Source organism: Alligator sinensis, unplaced genomic scaffold (assembly GCF_000455745.1).
Source record: "Alligator sinensis unplaced genomic scaffold, ASM45574v1 scaffold157_2, whole genome shotgun sequence".
NCBI lineage: Eukaryota > Metazoa > Chordata > Crocodylia > Alligatoridae > Alligator > Alligator sinensis.
In genome coordinates, this window is record NW_005842107.1 from 401,089 (window position 1) to 420,116 (window position 19,028).

At 41.6% G+C, this 19,028-nt stretch overlaps 1 protein-coding gene across 1 annotated transcript in view; it reads right to left on the reverse strand.

Moving 5' to 3' along the window:
• Positions 1 to 19,028, reverse strand: part of TENM1 (teneurin transmembrane protein 1) — a 572,606-nt gene that overhangs the window by 122,601 nt on the left and 430,977 nt on the right. The window contains exons 12-14 of the mRNA XM_025205187.1: positions 15,903 to 16,088; positions 14,645 to 14,668; positions 10,912 to 11,058 (exon numbers count right to left, since the gene is read on the reverse strand). Of these exons, the coding sequence (XP_025060972.1) occupies positions 10,912 to 11,058; positions 14,645 to 14,668; positions 15,903 to 16,088 (357 nt within the window). The remainder of the gene's footprint in view (positions 1 to 10,911; positions 11,059 to 14,644; positions 14,669 to 15,902; positions 16,089 to 19,028) is intronic.

The window sequence follows — 19,028 nt, forward strand, 5'->3', positions numbered from 1 at the left end:
ATTGTGCACACAGTTATCTGCATGCAAACAAGGGAGGGCTGAGACTCAGACCCAACAAATACAGGTTGTGAATGATACTTTAAAAGGTCAGATTGAATAAGAGTAAAAAAAAAAAAAAAAAATCTACAAACACCTTGTCACAGATAACATACATTTTGTGGCTCACCATTTGCTAACTCATTTGGACTGGCAGATGCATCAATGCACATGAAATAAGATCAAAGCACGGTATGCCCCCAAAGTGACATTTTTGTATTTGTATTTTTAGCAATGCTAGTCTTTATGAATGCTGAATCACCACTTTACTGGGCTGATTTCCCTTGTGTTCAAATTGGACTGCTATGGTATCAGCACACTGCCAGATACTTTGACTTCATTGTTTGGCTTTTCAAATCCTGTTCTCACCAACACTTTACATTTTGATGCCTATAAACCCAAAGGCCCTTAAGGCAACTAGCTACGGAAGGCAATGCGAGTTTTGACATAGACTTTAACAGGTACAGCATAAGGCTCTTGGATTATGAACCCTTTCTTGGCAGGCCCCACTTTGCTCAATAGAGCATAAAGCACTGCATGAGTGCTCGATAAATAATAGTATAAAAATATTCACTGAGCAAGGGAAGCAGAAGTCTATTCATAAAACCTAAGCCTGGATGATGAAATGGACATACCTGGAATCTGACACTCCTTGCCGTCCTTGAACAAAGGAACTGTTTGGCTAAGCAAAAATATATTAAGAAATCTTTTCCATCGCAGCTGGAGAACTAGATGGATTAGACTCGTGAAGATGCCCCAAGGACACCTGTAAACAGCTAGCAATAATACCGTGCTCCTGAGCTGCAGCTTGGTGCACCTGTTTGGTGGACCCTGGTGTTTTGGAGCAGCTCTACGGTATTTAGATGTCTTTAAGGAATGGTATTGGTCAGGCTGAATATTGTTGCAACTGTCCCGACAAACTCACCCAGCCTTTTGGGGTGAATGTAGGCGGAAAGAGAGAGTGAGCGAGTGAAAAAAATACTGCCTGTTGTTTACTTTCTCCTATGCTCAGGGGAAAACTGGACCTTATATACTCTTTGTAAGGAAACAAGACTGCACCCAAGAAGAAGTGGGCTTCATCATCAGCTCCTCTTCCCAGCAGAAACAACTTAAAGGAGCACAGATGCCGACTAACCATTTGGATGACAGAGGGGCTCGACCGTGTGCCGGCCCAGGGCTGTCCAGAAATGTAGCAGCAGGGGAGCAGCAACTCATGTTGCCATTGCTCCCCCGTCGCCAAATTTTCAGACCAAGGGAGAGACCCAGAGGTCGGATGAGATGGCCTTGTGTCTGCTGCTTAGGCTGGACGTTGAGAACTCCCTTTCTAGAATCAGGCATATTCGTGGAAGCTAAGAGCTTGTCCATATGGGAAAAACTGACCAAAACAGCTTTTGTTAAATAAGCTTGGGAAGCAAATTAATAAACTAAATTGAAAAAAAAAAGCACTTTTGCTCCAGATTAATAGGTCTACTGTGGGAGGATAGCTTCTGCCACAGTAGAAAGTCTGGCTAATTTTCCCCTGTAGACAAGTCTATACAGGAAGGGGAGGGAGAGGGGGGAAAGGAAGTGAACTAGTTTGATTCTTCTATTTGTGCAAGAAAAAAAAATCACTTAAAATTCATAGAAAGATCTGAGATTGAAGATGTGCTTTAAGTGACTATTCTCTATGGCAATTTGGTTTCAAAATGATACAAAGGACATGCTATCTAAATGCCCTGAAAATCCTCTCTCTGACAAAATTCTCACTGGCTCCTATGGAGGTTTTGCCTGAATAAATACGAAAATAAATTGCTCTCTTTAGTCTTTGTTGTTCTGATCAACAGGTCACATACCTGGGAACAAGTGACTGGCATTCAGAGCACACATAGGAGGAATTCAAGCTAAAGGAAAATGATTTCCCAGTTTTCCAAGCAGACTCAATTTTCATCACGCTTTTTGCAAAGCAAGAATGACTATGTCTTTAACGAGATTCAGTTTGAGTGGGATTTCTGCTGTCCTTAAAGCAGTGTCTTGTGTTTGTTTTGTCTCCACCTGGTTTCACTGACTCATTTTCTTTTTTAGCTCTCAAGACTATAAACCATAGGCACAAATACAAGCAGAGAAAAAAGCAATTGTCACGCTGCAAAGGATGGAGCTTTTCAGGTGATGGATTAACACTGGTGGCTTCTGTCACTATAGAAATAAAATCTATTTTCCCATCTGGCTACTTTTACTGTTTGGTCAATGAGGAGATATTCTATTCTGATTTTAATTCTCCTCTCAATCACAAAGAAAATGAAGTAGAGGAAAAGAGCTAGGCTCTGAAGAAATGGACTGCAGGACAGCAGTACCGATGGGCAGAAGCTTAAGACCCATCATGCACTCTGCATCCCCATACAGCTCACTTGCATCCAGGCTATTGCTGATTGTGTGTGGCAATTATATCCTAGAGTTGGATGAACAAAGGGTTTTTTTTTCCGGTTGGGCAGTCAACCTCAGAAACGGGGGGGAAAGAAGTGCTTGGGCTGAATTGAAACAGAATTTTTTCAGTTTAGTTAGTGAAACACATAACTGAACACAAATAATTTTGAATCAATTGAAAAAATTTTATGCAACCCCAAACAAACAAACATTTCCAGCTTTCCTGAAATGAGACATTTTATTTTGTAATATATTCTCCCTGTCCCCATTTTTTTCAGGCAAAATGACATGCTGAATTTAACCTGAATTTGCAAAATGTTTCAGGTTCCTTTGCCCCACCTCATAAAATCTCATTTCTCAGAAATTTACTATTTATTCAAAAGAAAACAAAACAAAAAAACCCACCCAGCTCTATTACAGCGTGTCATTAACTCTGACGTGGGATTGGAGACTTTGGCCACATGTGACATCACTCCAAACCGTCTTGCCTGACTGTGTAGATCTCTTTGGGCTCATTAACACAGCAGGAACGAAGCCAGGGCAAAAGCTTTCAGGATTCATTCCTATATTTGCAGGTTTTTTTCCTAAAAATGTAGACCCTGCCACTTTCAAGAAAATGTTTTGAGGATCTTTTTCTCAATGGTAGTTGCTGTTTGCTTCTAAAACTGAGAATCTATATACGCGAAAAAGGAATCTAGAGAAAAGAAAACGCAGAAGGGTTGAGAGGCTCTTTTTGATGCCTGGAAGCTGATGTACAGATTGGACAACATTATTTTAAATGGTCTTAATGTGCATGTACAATTTATGGAGGAGATTGAGAGATGTGGCATCTCGAGTGACATGACAGGGGACAATTACGGTAATACAAATTCACTTAACCCGTACAGTAAAAGCAAATCAGTTTCAACAAGCCAGCGGTCTCCAAATTCTAATTAAAAACAGGACAGAAGCCTAATTTATATACTCCAGAGTTTAACTTAACTCGCAACTTTGTACACATGACAAATATATTATTTTCCAAACAAATCAATCATCATTTTGGTAAGCACAAGGAACTGACTATTAAAAGCCCCTCTATGTGTTAAGAAACAGCAAGGTTCCTATTAAATCTAGAGCGACAACAGTTACAGACAGCAAAAATTGTAATTCATATGGTGGGAGATGCAGTATACTGAAGATTCAACTGTCAATTATCACAATGGACAACACAGCAGATGGGCAAACTTAAATGTATCACAGAGGTGTAAATGACTGGGATTTGCTATTAGCATTTCTTCTTCTTTTAATGTAAGAAGCAGTGAAGCACAACTGCCAGTCTAGTATGTAATATTGTAGAATAAGAAGCCAGTAATTCTGGTTTAGACTCCTCAAAACACAAAGAGTACTCCTAGCAAACTTCATGCTTACACATCCTTCGGATACCTAAGTCTGGGATAGGAGAAGTGATGACAGAGTGGGAATTTTTATATTTTCAGTAAATACTTCAGACAAAGCACTTGAGCACAACTCCTGTAACACAGTCCCCAAAGAACAACTTGGGGCAAAACCAACACTTAAAACACCCCTAAATAATTAAACGCCCAGCAAAAAGCACAGCATACAAAAGCAAAAGGCCAAATTCTGCTCTCATACGCACTGTCCCCTGGCATCATGGTAACTAAGAGAATCTGGGAGGTGATTTTTTCCCCCTCACTTTATTGGGGGAGTGATCCTTTCAGACATGCCTCTGCAGGCCTTGTATCCATTAATGCTTTTGCATCAAGATCTCACAAAAAGTTGTTCAAAGAACATATCTTCACATACACACTGGCTTGTTTAAACATTACTAAATGAATGCTATATGAGCATCCCCAGGATTCATTAGAAGTGACGCAGATGAACTTTTCCAGGACATCTGTATCCTACTGCAGATGTGATTCTGCTGTACAGGTTTCCCTCACTTTATGCGGGTTCTGTATGTGCGAATTTGCTCATATGTGATGACCCTTTTTATACCAAAAATTTGTTATATGAGAGAAAAATTCACTCTTATGCGATTACTGCGGTGGAAGCCTGCAGTCAGCTGGTTTGGCAGTGCATTGTGGGAGTGACACGCACCAAATATAGTCTCCTGTGTGGCTCTGTGCTCCTTGCTCACTGTCTGCGACACGTGTTTCTGTAGCTGCCATCCACATTATGATAATGCCCTGTGCTTGTGTGCACTATCTGCTGTTGGCGAGTGCCAAAATCGTCTTGTAAAAGCGGTAGAAATGGGTCTGGGGGTCAGTACAGTCGAGGTCTTGGAACGTACCCTATTTGTTACATTGTAAAGTGGGTTCTCTTTAAGTGAATTCGAGTTATGCACCGTTTTCTAGGAATGCATGTACAGCATAAAGAGAGGGAAACCTGTAGTCTTTAAAAGCTCTGTGATGGGAGCAGTGCAATCGCATGTGGGATGCAACACATTCCTGCAGACAACCTCTGTTGGCTGGTCACATTGGGCACAACGGCATGGATTCCCCAATTCATTGCTCCCTTTCTGGGGAGTACAGAGGGTGAGTGAAGGGTCTGAAACTGTGTTAATACCTTATGGGGAACGCCTTCTCTAACTCGAGACCACGATGCAGTCCGAAATGCTTATTAAGCAAGTTGAAACACTTCTATTTACTGACTGTCTATGTCTTCTACTTTAAGAATAGCACATTATACAACATTTGGGGCAAGCACCAGGCAGAAAATGTATTTCCTATTTATCACACTTGAGTTTTATAGGTACTGCAAAACATTAATATTTATATCACATCCCCGAGAAAATAAAACACCATTTGGAAAATGAAAAGGCATTTTGTTAACTGTGGAGTCATCCTATTTGCTAACATAAAAGCTAATGAAAAGAACATAAATTGAATCAAACATACAGGTCCTAACATGAGAAGCTCTGGGCCCATTCACTTGTTTCTACATTTAGCCTTAGTTTCTTGTATTTTATGTTGGCATGGATACATCTCAGAAACTAATATTCTTGCAGATTTAATGTGCTTCTACAATTAGTACAAATCTTCCAGTCTATAAATGTAAATAATAAAAGACCGCAGGCAGAGCTGAGGAGGTCAGAGAAAACAGAGAGCAAAGTCTTGAAAGGAATAACTCTAGTGTAGGTGCCTGGAAATTCTCCAGCAGGCTCATTTCTTGAGGGCTAATGACAAAATCAGTCAGTGAAGTCCTTTTATTTTGATATGCAAATCCTTTCAATGGGCCACGTTGGGTGTGGGTTAAGAGGTGCCTGCTTTGTACATTTTAAACTATTTTCTTTAGGTCTTGCAGTTCATTGAGCAGCAGGGGCAGTTCGCTCCTCTCAGATGTACAGGCAGATTTATCAAGTCATTGCTCAGGTTAAAATTGTATGGTTAACTTCGGAGCCATAATAGCTAGAAACAAACCTTGTGACTATATGTGAGCAAGCCGGGATCCTGTAGTAGACTCCAGAGCCCCTAGACTGGATTTCCATGGGTGAGCAGAGTGGTTAGAAAGGATCCAGACAGCAGGTGGCTAGAAAGCTACCTAAAGCACTGAAAAGAGCACAGCTAAGCTGCAGAATAAACCACAGAATGAACACAGTCAAAGTGAGGAGGACCTGAGGAATACAATAAGTAATAATCACTAGGTGAGGACTTAGAGAAACGGAGGTGCGGGAATCCAGCTGTCTTTACACCTGAGCTGGCACTGCCTGCAAGTTAGAGATGGGTGACCCACCATGGTTTGAATACCAGAAGTGTTCAAACAAATGTTTTCCTCTTTTCCCATTTACATATTTCAGATGGCCTCTAAGTAGCTCCTGTGCTTTTTTGTCTCACCGGGGGCTCAGTTCAAACCAATTACAGTTGTTAGGACTCAGAGCAAACAGAAACAAAGCAGAAATGTATGCTGTATCTCTGTCTGCTTCTTTTCCAGAGACCTGAAGAAAGGTACCGTGATACCCAAAAGTTGGTCTTTGTCTAGTCCAACCATGCAGCTGGTCCAATAAAAGATACCCGTCACATGAATTCTTGCCTCTTGCATGAAGAAACTAAGCAGTAATGAGCTCGCAATGCTTATTTCTATGCAGAAATCTAAATTTACGTTTCATTTACAAGATGCTGCATTCAGGCAGCAGATAGCGAAGTAATTAACTGGTAATACTGGGCTGGACGTGAGTAGATTTAGAACCGACATACACCCACAGAGGAAGACTTCATAGGGTTTGTTTTGTTAGATATTTTCCTTTAGTTAGCCGTGGCATCCAACAGTGTTTGGCTTTGAACATGGAATGAAAAGAAAATATATCAGGCCTGGTTTTCAGAAATGCTGTGCATCCCACGGGAGCTCTGGCAACACAGCAGCAATGAAAACCAGGCCCATCATTATTATTTATGTTATGTAATAATAGTGTATTACTTATATATGGACTCAATATCTCTATGATTGATATGCTATTAAAATGCCAATGGATATGCTCATCTATACTTTAACAGCACTGGCCACGAAGCAGAAGCTATGCTGACTCATGTCCTTTTGTGTGCTTGGAGGAGCTACCCTGGCCAAAATGCGACTAGCAGGAGTTGTAGAAGTGTAATTCAATTCTTATAGTACACAGTGTTTTTATTAAAGAAAACAAGCAATAGCGACTTGATGAAAGAAAGAGAGACCCAGACCAACTTTAAATAAGAGGTCAGTACCAAAGGAGTGATTGGGAACAGCTACACAGCCAGGCTTAAGAGGAAGTGCCAATGTAAATGGAAGAGGAAAAGCATGTGAAGTGTGGCTGGGCATGAGAGAGGAGTGTCCTGCCAGGAAACGAGTGCATGTCCTTTGAGTCCCCTGCATTGCTGTTGCAGCGTGTTCTGCCTCCTCAAGCCTTAAGCACAGATACTCGTATTAACAGAGTTCAGCAGAGTGTTTCAAGTCATTTCTCAGAGCTCTCGTTGCTTCCACAGAACTCTAAAATCATGGCAGGATGGAGGGAGGGGAATGACCTGTTCAAGTGAGCGGCGTGGTCATCGTATAAAACTACAATTGAAATCAGGTCAGCCATGACCCTGGAAGAATAGGAAGGAAAGATGAGAAGGGACACGAGCGGAGGATAGAATGTAATCTCACACTCCACGCTGCAAAGGACATCTGCTGGAAATCCCAGCATTATATAACCAGCACCACAAACGCTGCCAACATGCCACAGATGCCCTCCACAAGAGCGAATGAAAACAATGTAGTTGTACATCTGTCATAATTTTAAGTCTATTTTATTTGTATTTAGGAAACAGACTGAAGGAGGTGAACATACTCTTAAGCCTACAAGCGGAGGAAAAGCTATTAAGGTCATATAAGACTGAATGGTAAGGGTAGGCATGGCACATGCCCGCCATTATGCAATCAGCGCTGAGTTTTGGTCCTAAGCAAGTAATAAAATACAGCGCCATGATCTGGCAGGCACTCGCACACGTTTAACTTTACTACTAGGAATAATCACATTAGCACAAAACACAGAACTACATGATTAAGTGTTTGCAGGATTGGGACTTGCATGCGTATATACATGACATGCTATAGTAATCTTTTTACAAACAACATTTAAAACATTCGCTCACCAGAAATAAGAAGCTTGAGAAAGAGCAATATGTATCAAAGCACTGAACTGAGACCCCTCTATACCTATATTAAAATTAAACAGTCACATTTCCTTCTGGAATGCATTTGTATTCATTTTTGTAGTGTGAAAATGAAAACTTTCCCAGCAGAAATGCTTTGTTTTATTACTTAAGCAGAATCTGCAGCTAGAATGTAGATTACATTATTATTATTCCTGATTATGTCAATTGCTCGATATAACAACACCACCACTGAAACCCAAATACGACAACTATTACTTTGCTTCAACTCTATCTTTTTTCTTAAGGAAACAATAGCCTGGGACACTTCCCAAGCCCCCTGCATGGAGACATAAATATTTAATTTCAAGACAATGAGGATTAATGAGGCCTTTTCTAGGTGGAAACCTCATGATTTAGAACATACACAACTAGACTTAAATAAGAACAAGAAAACGCACTCTAAGGAACAAGAAACACAAACTCGGGAGCTCTAGGGGTCCAATTCTGATTTCATACTTGGTTTAACATCAACGCAACCAACTTCAATTGATTTTTTCCTGATTTACCCTTATGCAACACCAGGCCCTAGAAAGTAAGAGAAGTAACCTGAAATGTGCAAATATGATTTGGCCCTCTTCTTATTAAAAAAAAAAAATCCACGGAGATTGTGAAGTGAAATTAGTTACATTTAGCTTGGCAGTAGTAGCCAGTTGAATTAAATATTTTTCTGCCCACTTATCTCTAATTTGAATGTCAATGGAGATGTTCTCAGACATGTTATGCTACCATTAAAAAAATAAAAAATATATTTTTAAAACCTGCAGTAAAATGATGTTAAGTATCTGCCTTAAACTGACAAATTCAAGGAGATTTAGAGTTAAGGCTGCCAACTCTCTCAATAACTCACTGTTACTGCAGAATATAAAGCATGCAGAATCACAATACAAGAAAATTTATAGAGAGCCAGTTCTCAGAGTGTATCAGAAAATGCTTTACATATATTAGAAGCTGAACAAGGTTGTTGTGAACAGATTTGAAGAGAGAGCGAGAGAGAGCGAGAGAGCACACGAGTGAGTCAGTGGCTTGGACAGCAGGGGAGAGAGATCCAGACAGATGGGAAAGTGCATGGGAGGTCGTGATCCCAACTGCGGAGACTTGTGTGAAGAGGCTACAGATTAGGCCACAAAGATTAGAAAGCAGAGTGAGTGGGAAGAAAGGAGGTTACTGGTAGGTAGGTGGGGGAGGAATTGGAAATAAGGTAAAAAAAGGAAGGTTGAAGCAGAGAGGTGGCAATTTTAAATTTCATTTAGAAATTCAGAGGATGGTGCCAACAGAGGCCCATACAGTACAAACTATAACTGTAAATGGGGAAGTCAACATCCACCGGGGGTGCTTCTAGTGGGGCCCTGCAGGGACTGGGCTTGTCCCTAAGATGATCTTTTATTGTATGACTGGAAAGAAAAAGGGTGCAGATGACACCAAGCCTGGGGGAGCATTAAATAACGAAGAGGACTGGACACTGATACAAAGCAAGTTGCATCACTTGGTCAGCTGGGAGCTGGGAGATACAGTATGTATTTTAGTGAGAGCCACAAGTATAGTTATTTTTCCAGGAACAAAAAGGTGCAGTGCACATGTCCAGGACAGGGGCTCTATTTTGGGTGGCAATGATTCATGAAATGTCTAAGCATCATAATGGATAATCCAATGAATGTGATCTCCCAGCTGAATGCTGTGGCAAAAAGGACTAATACTAACCTGGAGCATCTGAATAAAGACTTGTAAGTAGGAGTAGGGTGTCTTACCTTTTTTTTTGGCACTGATGAGGCTGCTACTGGAATACTGTGTCAGTTCTGGTGTCCACAATTCAAGAAGGATGTTGAAAAATTGGAGGGGATTTGGAAAAAGAGCCAAGAGAACAGTTAAAGGATGTCTTATTGGGAAAGACTCAAGGAGCTCAGTCTAGTTATCTTATCAACGGGAAAGTTTGGGGTCACTTGATCACAACCTACATGTACAGCAATCTGATAGAAGAAGGTTCTTCAATCTTGCAGGCAAATGGATCACAAGATCCACAGACAGGAAGCTGAAGCTAGATAAATTCAAACTAGAACTAAAAAAGTACCTCAAAGTGGCTAACTAGCTGTTGAAACAATGTACCAAGGATTATGATCATTTACAGTGATGGAGAAATTAAGTTGGGATGTTTTTCTAAGAGGTATGTTACTGTTCATGTGCAGTTACTAGACAAGAAGCAGTATTGAAATCATGGAAATCAAAGCCTGTATGATGCAGCAGGTCAGAGTAGGTGATCACAGCAGTTCCTTCTGACCTTAACCACCGATGAAACCCTGGCATGAAACCAGAGCCCACTGGCTTCAGTATTCAGGCTCCACACACTAACCCATTGCGGGAAGAGGTGGAACGGCTACTTTGATTGCACATTGCCATATTATGGTCAGGTTACAAAGTACATTAAAAAAATGTACCCCTAGCATAGAAAACCTTAAACCTTACCCATCTATTTTCAGTATTTCAAAGACCACAGTTTCACTGAAATATATTTTAATTTTTTTTCAGAAAAAAAGAACCTGGATATTTTTTCAAAACACACACAGATGTTTAAATGACAGGGGCAATTCAAGCAGTTAGCTTCCCATATAAGATACTGATCCTGCAACTACTCATTCTTATAAGTAACCTAAGTCACTGAAGCCAACAGAAGAACTGAGAGGACCGTGATGTGGAAGTATCAGACTTCTGTGACTGAAGCAATGCATAAAAGGACAAGATACAGGAGAGCAGTTCAGGGAACTGAACTTCATAAGAACTCACAAATAAATATATGGACATGAGCTATGTTCAGTACCTCCATCGTTATCCAGGTTATCGCCACACACCATTTCCATGACAACATTACATCCTGTGCCACTCCAGCCCACTTGGCAGACACAGTGCCATCCATTCTGATCCAGAGTGCATCTTCCATTTCCATAACACAGACCTGGGCAACCATCTGGAAAAGAAAACATAGAGAACAGGACTTCATGCTGGAGTTTATTTTTCTTTTTTTAAAGTTATAAGCTATCCAACAGCAATATTTAAAAGTATATAATATTGGCTACTTGCACATGATAGCACAGTAAATCTACTTTGGATACCATTCACAATCTTGACCCAAAGACCTCAAGTTGTTCCTAATACAGCTTGTATAGGAAGGTGTGCCTACATTCTGAATGCATGTAGATCTGGTGTCTTGGGAGTTGTGCATGTAAAAAGTCACATGTGGATGAGCAAACAGCATCTCTACACACAAATCGGGTATATGCACAGATGCCTACCTGCTTTATATGTAGATGTTACATGTTTCTCTCCCCCTAATTGACACTTTGTATTGTTCACACTGAAAATCTGTCACCCCAAAAAGTGCACAAGACATATGTGATCAAATGTGAAAGCAGCATCTAAAGGTATATTCCTATATGTTGTAGGTATCTTTATTCACCAGGGTTCGGGAAACCTATTTTGATTCATTGTACAACACTTCCCCAAGAATGGAAAAAGGTAGCTTTCACTGCAGTGCAGACTCATTTCCTAGTTATAACACTACATTCTATTCAAAGAGGACAAAAGCTTGCCCTTTAGTGGCTTTAGGAAATATTTTGCCTCTTTTGGTAAATTATGGATCTAGATCAAGACTGGAACAATGACCGTATCATCCCCTGGACTGCAGGTTCATAAACTCTGAATCAATAGTAGTTTGGGCATTCTCAACCAGCTATTTTGCTCTGTATGCCTGTATGAGTGACGGATAGATAATCTCTTGGATGTGTACACTCATGTCCATCTGCTTGCATGGTCTGGTGCCAGCTCAGATGCTTGTCAAATCCTTACCACACCACACAGGGAGCCAGAGGACAATGGATAACTCTGAGCAATCAGCTTAACGCTGCAAGTGGCATCCCTTCTAAAAGGAGTCCTTTCTCTTTGCCTGAGCAGACTTGCAAGAATTCAATACCTCTCTGTACTTGACAGTGCACTTGTGCACTATCAAACGGAAAAGATTTGATATAGAGAGGAAGGGAAGACTTAGTCTGCAAGCATTTCTGGCAGAGATGTTGCAAAAGGTCTTTGGAGCAGATGACCAAAGAGACAGGGAATACGTAAAAATGGTCAGTTTAATCCAGTGCTGTGTTCCTGAGCTACATGCACTAGATGCTGAGAAGAAGATACAAGAAACTTTACGGCAGGCAGATGTGGAATAGCCTGCACACAGTGGAAGTTTCTTTCTAATTCTCATTTTAAAGCTTGGTTGCTTTCCAAAATCCTTGTGTTTTGTTTTGCTTTGTTAATCTTTACTGTTGCAACTGTGGATGTTCTTTTTAATCACATAAATATACATGACACCAGTGCTCCAGGATCTGCACTGGCTGCCGATGAGTCTCCAGGTAGAATTTAAGCTGTTGCTTATGGCCTATGATGCCCTAAATTTCCTGGCATCTGCCTAGTGGAAAGATGCCGCCTCTCTCCTCCCCACAATGCCATGCTGTCACAGCTGTGAGCAGCAGGGGTGCTGGACTTGGATCCTTTTTATTATAAAAAGAGAGGGAGAGGCTGGCGTGGTGCTCTCCGAGTCGGCTCTGAGATTCTGGAACTTGCTCATCTCTGGTTTGAAATAGCTTGAACTTGATGATCTTCCATGTACACCGGCAGAGTCAATTATTTTATAGGGTTTGGGGGAAAGGTGGAGGGCATGTTCCTGGGTAGATCACAAAGCAAATCCATTATTTGTATGCAATTCAGTGGCTTTATGGCTAGGGACAGACATTCAAACAACTGGAGCCTAAATCGATTCAATCTTTGCCAGGGCCTGCCAGCTCTGGCCAGTGCTGATCGCTCCCTGTGTGAGGGGAGTGGTAAGATAAGCCCCCTCCCTGCCCCTCCATCAGACGCCAGAGGAAGGGGGGAAATAACCCCCCTCCCTGCCTCCTAGCCTAAGGGGGCCCTGCCGTTTGCTCCGTGCAGTCTGCAGCAGCTCTGCCCACTCCGTTTTGACTTGCCCCTGATGGGAAGAGGCTGAAGTCCCTGTCATGGTTGCTCCCCCATCGCTGCTCCAGTGGCAAAGACAGGAGCACGGCCAGAGGCTGGACAGAGCGGCCCCCTTAGGCAAGGTGGCAAGGAGGGGGGTTATTTTACTTCTCCCTTTGGTGTCTGGCAGAAAGGGTGGGGAGGGGGCTTATCTTGCTGTTTGCCCTGTGCAGGCAGCAATTGGTGGTGGTGGCGGTCAGGGCTGGCAGACCCCGGCTGCAGTTCCCTGGGGGCAGAGGGGGTTGAAAGGGAAATAAACTCCCTCCCCTGCCCCCGGGGGCCATGCTGGCCGGCGTCTGGCTGCGCCCCTGCCCATGCTGCTACAGCAGTGAGGGGGGAGCGCCAGGAGGGCCCCGGCTCGGGTCCGTGCTGGTGGGACAGGGAGGGAGGAATTAACCCCCCTCCCTGGCCAGTTCACATGAGGCTGCTGCCAGATCTGGCCATGCCCCCGCTGCTGGAGCTGTGAGTCCAGAAATGCCTGGCAGGTCCGGGCCAGTGGGAAACAGGAGGGAGGGGGAAATAAACCCTTCCCCTGCCTCTTTCGTTGCAGGGGGGCCGGAGCCATTAAAATAGGCTAATGTGCATCACAATGGAGGTACTGGAGTTAATATGCATTACCTAAGGAGCATTAATGAACATGTAGACATGCACTCAGAGCCAAAAGCTCTTCCTAATCTCCAACCTAAATTCTCACAGAGAACAGTCTATCTCCATCTTCTTTATAACCTCCCTTGAGGTACTTGGAGACTATTTTCAAATCCTTGCTCCATCTTGTCTTCTACATTTTCAATAACCCTAGCCTTTTCAGCCTTTCCTACTCCTTTTCAGTCCTGCTTCCCGGGCTTCTCCTCATTTTTGTTGCTCTCTGCTGGGCTCTTTCCAATATGTCCCCGTTTTTTCTGAAGTGCTGGGGCCCAAAAAGTTCTGTACAATGCTGTATTTTGAAATGTATTATTTTCCTTTTCCCCCGCCACCTCCCAAGCCTTAAAGAAGGATATTTCTTTTACAAAATGAAAAATGACTCCGGTTGCAGATGATGACAATAGGAGCATTTTTGTTCTAATGGAAGGACCAGTACAAGTTATTTTGGTAATGGGAAATCCTCACTGCTGTCACCATTTTGTGAATGGAAAGCCAGCAGCAGAAATATGACTTGCCTCCCAGGCTATATTAAATATCTACATCAATATTGGTAAGAAATTGCTAAGGCAGCCTTCTAAACACGTTCCCGTTAGACAACTCTGCTTCTCACGAAGCATTGTGACAATGTAAAGAGCTAAGAATGCAGAATGGACTGATATTCTGTTAAACACATTTTGTTAAAAAGAAAAAGACTTTTGCCCTGTAAACGTATCTTTCTATCTACTTCTAGCCATAGTCATCCATTCACTCTGTCCTGGCAATGTAAAATAAGAGGGATGCTGAGAAGTAAACACGGAACAAAAAATACCCCAATCCCCAATACTTTTGTATCCTTTTATTACGTTTCTGCAATGCTGATAGGAAAAGCTTACCTTGGACAGCATCTAAGTAGTGAGCTTAAAAAAGAAAAAAACAAAACTGTGATAGATTGAATTTTTGTACCAAAATGAAAATATAGAAACCATTTGCTAATGGTTTACCATCTGTTGGTTAAGATAAAGTGCCTCCCTCTTATTGCAATCAGGTCTCTTCCTACCACTTTGAATAAAATAAATTGCTCATCTTTGTTATCCATATGACCACCAGGATGCACAGCACAGCTTGCATCATTCACAGTAGCGCCTATAATGTTAATAACAATGACTGAAGAAAACACATGTAGCTGCAGTTATCTTTTGTTAATAAACAGCTTCTTTTTGCTTTGCATCGCCCTTCTGTTTTTTCCTGAAAAATTTGGCCCTTCCTCATTAATTAAGATGGCAAAAATGTACAGGGAGCAGTGGAATGACCTTTTAAAAGCTTGCTTATAGGAAGCCAAATTGATCAAAGTTATGCTAGGAAGTTCCTTGTACGTGCAAATTATTTTGTTCAAGAAAGGGGTTTTGTGTTGGGCTTTTAAAAAAAGGAAGAACAGATTAACCAATGGCTGAACTGAGTAGGTGGCGCAGCATTTGCAAAATATGAAAGCTTGGACTGCTTACTCCTCCAAAGGAGGTACCCAAGTCTCTCATAGGCAATTCAAATGTTTATGAATAAGACTGTGCCTGAGACACTATTAATGACGCTTTGACAAGAAAGACGATTAAGCTTTGCAAAAAAGTATGTAATGCTGCATCAAAAATATAACAATTACATCTGTACGCCTGAATGACGACTTCCAAAAAGATCTGCAAGCTTAAATTTCTTAGGAGTATTGTTACAACTCAGCCACACAAAAATCACCTATAGTCCAAAGCAAAATATTTAACTCCTCTGATATGAAGGCAGCAGATTTAGTGTAAGATGGATTTAAACTGCAAGAGAGAAGGTTTAAAGGAAGTCATTTAAGTTTTACATTTTGTGCTCGTGACTTCCAGTTCCTGTAGGATGGTAGCCCAGAGGCGCAGTTGGATGCACCCTGCATATCTTTGTTTTGACATTTTCAACTTATTACAATGATATTGTTTCATCTCAAATAACAGCTGTGCTGAGACTACTCTATGGGACCAACAGAGTTCCAAGTCAATGGAGAGGCACCTCTACCTACTGAATTTGCTCTCTACCATTCCCAAGCAAAATTTAACTTGATGGCAATGACATTTTTCTATTAGATGTTCAAACTTTTTTTTTTTTTAAAGATAAAAATCTCACCGATGGTGCAGTGGTCTCCTTCCCATCCAGGGCTGCACTCACACTTTCCGTCTTTGCACTGGCCATGCTCAGCACAGTGAGAATGGCATGTACGTTCTTCACAGGTTGGTCCTACCCAGCCTTCTTCACACTGGCATATTCCTCTTGAACAAACACCGTGGCTCCCACAGTCCAGCGTGCATAGTTCTATGTGAGATTCAAAGAAGACAAACCTTCATACGGGAATTTCTCATTTTGTCATGAGCTATGTATCGATAATGAACTATTGCCACTTGCATACTGACATCAGACATCAGTGGGGATTTTGGTCAGGAGCGTTACCACCATATAAAGGCCTTACACAACCTATATCCTTAGACCAACACGGCTACAACCTAAACCCTTACACAACCACTCTACTCCTTTTTAAATTTTTTTTTTAAACTTAGGAAGTAGCAAACCCATGAATGCATCATATCCCCATTCCTGATTCAGGTTGGCTGGCTTGTTTTCAGAACTCCCGTCTATACATAAAAAGCAAAAGCAGATTTCCAGGTGCAGGGTTTAAGTGGTCAGAATTCAAAGTGTGACATTAGATCACAGTAGTCATTCGGGTATTAACTAGTTTGTAGTGATGCCAATGGCTTTCACTTATGACCATAAAAGTTAACAACAAGCTACCATACCAAAAGGAAACAGTACAGAGAACAGTGATGCATCAAACAATAGTTGTGCATCAAACAACCCACTGTGCGAGAACACACATTTCTGTAGTTTTCAAGGACTCTAAAAACATCTTTACTTTGCTCACCCGGCCCATCATGGTTGGCCGGTAGGAGCAAAATCTATTTTATATTGACAAGGTCTGTTCTTCCAGGTCTTTTCAGTTCAAGGATTTTTTTCCTGCATGGACAGGACCGTAGTGAAATTACATTTATAGTGAAGTAGGATGAAAGCCCCAAATTGTTTCAATACATCACAATATGCCAATTTCAATTCCACTTTCATTTACACTGAAGCTGCTTTGTAAAAAAAAAATGGCTTCATTATTAAGAGGGCTCCATGCAGTTTAAATTTATTTAAAATAATTAGCGCCTGTAGACAGAATTTGCTTGTTATTCTGCAATTACCCTGCCAGAAAAATGTTTCCTCCTCCTTCCTCTCAGACCTCGCTGCGAGTACTGAAAATATAAGCCCAAATCATCAGGTCCATTCTGACAAACATCTTTAGTGGTGGAAATACTTTCCTTGACAGGTTTCAAGCAGAATTGTATCTTATTCTGAACTGCTGTATTCAAACATCCCTTTAATGTCTGTAGTGGCAAAAACAGTTGCTTTGCATGCTGAATACATTTTTTAAAACTTAGAATCTAAATCTTTTATCAGTTTTGATTTTTCAATTGAACAAAGAGAAAAAACAAAATAAACAGCAAATTGCAATGACACAATACTTAGCAGGGGTTTGTCCCCGAGTCTGGTTCTATTCAATATTTTTATGAATGTTTTGGGTTATAGAACAGGGCCTTCTAGAAAAAGACTGAGGGGGAAAATATAGAAGACTTCCAAAATGCAAAAGGTAGTTTTAAAAAGAGGATAGCAATCAGTTTTTCACCATGCCCATTGGAGTTTGACTTAATTTTCAGAAGACAATAAGGTTTTCCAAGTATTTAATCTACACTGAACTACAGGGATAGGTAAGTGCTTGAACAGGCTAATTTGAGACGCTATAGGATCTGCTACATATCCTACTTCTGTACAGGGGATGAACTACAGGACCTTTTGGCGACCTTCATTTCAATGATTCTATAATTTATTTTAACAGCAGTATAATTTACATAGGACTTGAAATGTCATTTTGCTTTAATGGTTTGAAGTCAAGAATACTTCTGTTCATCAATAATTTTCTCAGGTAACAGTCTTCTACATGGATAAAAAAAAAAAAAGTCTACCTTACATGGTACAATAGAAGTGATAAAAAAATGCTAAATTATCAATATTTTTCTCCCTTGGGAAATGCATTGCAAAGAACTTGAAAAATACAGGTGCGACTTAAGTTGCTACTACCAAATGTCTTCAGTACATCACAGTGTACAAGACTAGAACAAAGTAAATCTGTGTAAGAGTCCTTTGCTCACCTGCAAGAAAAAAATCCCATTAAAATCGAAAAGCATAATTTTGACATTTATGTGCAGAAAATTGCATCTCCCTATCCAGTCTGAGTATGGGCCAGATCATCAGCTGGTGTAAATTAGCATAGCCCATCAACTTCATGGAATTATCCTGTTTTACATCATACAAAGCCCTGGCTCTCACTGTGTAACTATACAGGTCTGGATAGCGCAGTGAGGCTGCTTTTGCTCTGAACAACATGCACAAAGTAGCCAGTATGCTTGAGGCATCCCTCGGAAAATGCCAGGTTGTAGTTTTCACTCAGATTCTGAATACAGAAAAATACTAGCACAATTCTTCTGTTGCAAAGAGGCCACATCCACACGAGTGTGGACATTTGGTTCCCTGGGGACAGCTCGCAGCGGCACATCTTGTGCTGCCTGTAGTTGTTCCCAGGGAACGCCTGAGTGCCATGTGCCCTCTGGCGTGCGACAGGTTACTCTGGATGGGGTAGCGGAGGCTGGGGCCAGCACTTGGTTGGACCTATTAGCCTTACCTGGGGTCCTGGGGGCCTCTGGGGCTGCAGCAATGGCATTCTTGCTGCTCAGAGCCCAGCCAAGAGCTGGAGCATGACTCCGGCTGGCCAGGCTTCCGTTTTGAGTGGCATGTGCTGCCCCACTTTTTTTTGATGGGTTTTTTTTTGACCCCTGGATATCCAACCCTCCTCCCCACCATGGTCGAACTGCAGATGTATGTGTAGCACCACATACCACATGGCCACACTTGTTTGGATGTGGCCAGAGAGACCACAACGGGTCAGAATATTTGTAACACTGCGGGTTCTTATTTGAAACCTCTGGGTACATCCCGATGAGTGCACGTATCCAGGGACATGCGTTGCCCATGGGACAAATAGCAGCGGCATGTATTTGTGCCATTGCTATTTGTTCCCTGGCATGCCCCTGATCACATGCTCTGGTGCATGGCAAAATAACTAGGGTGAGGTAGGAGAGGCTGGGGAGCCTACAGCCTTACCTG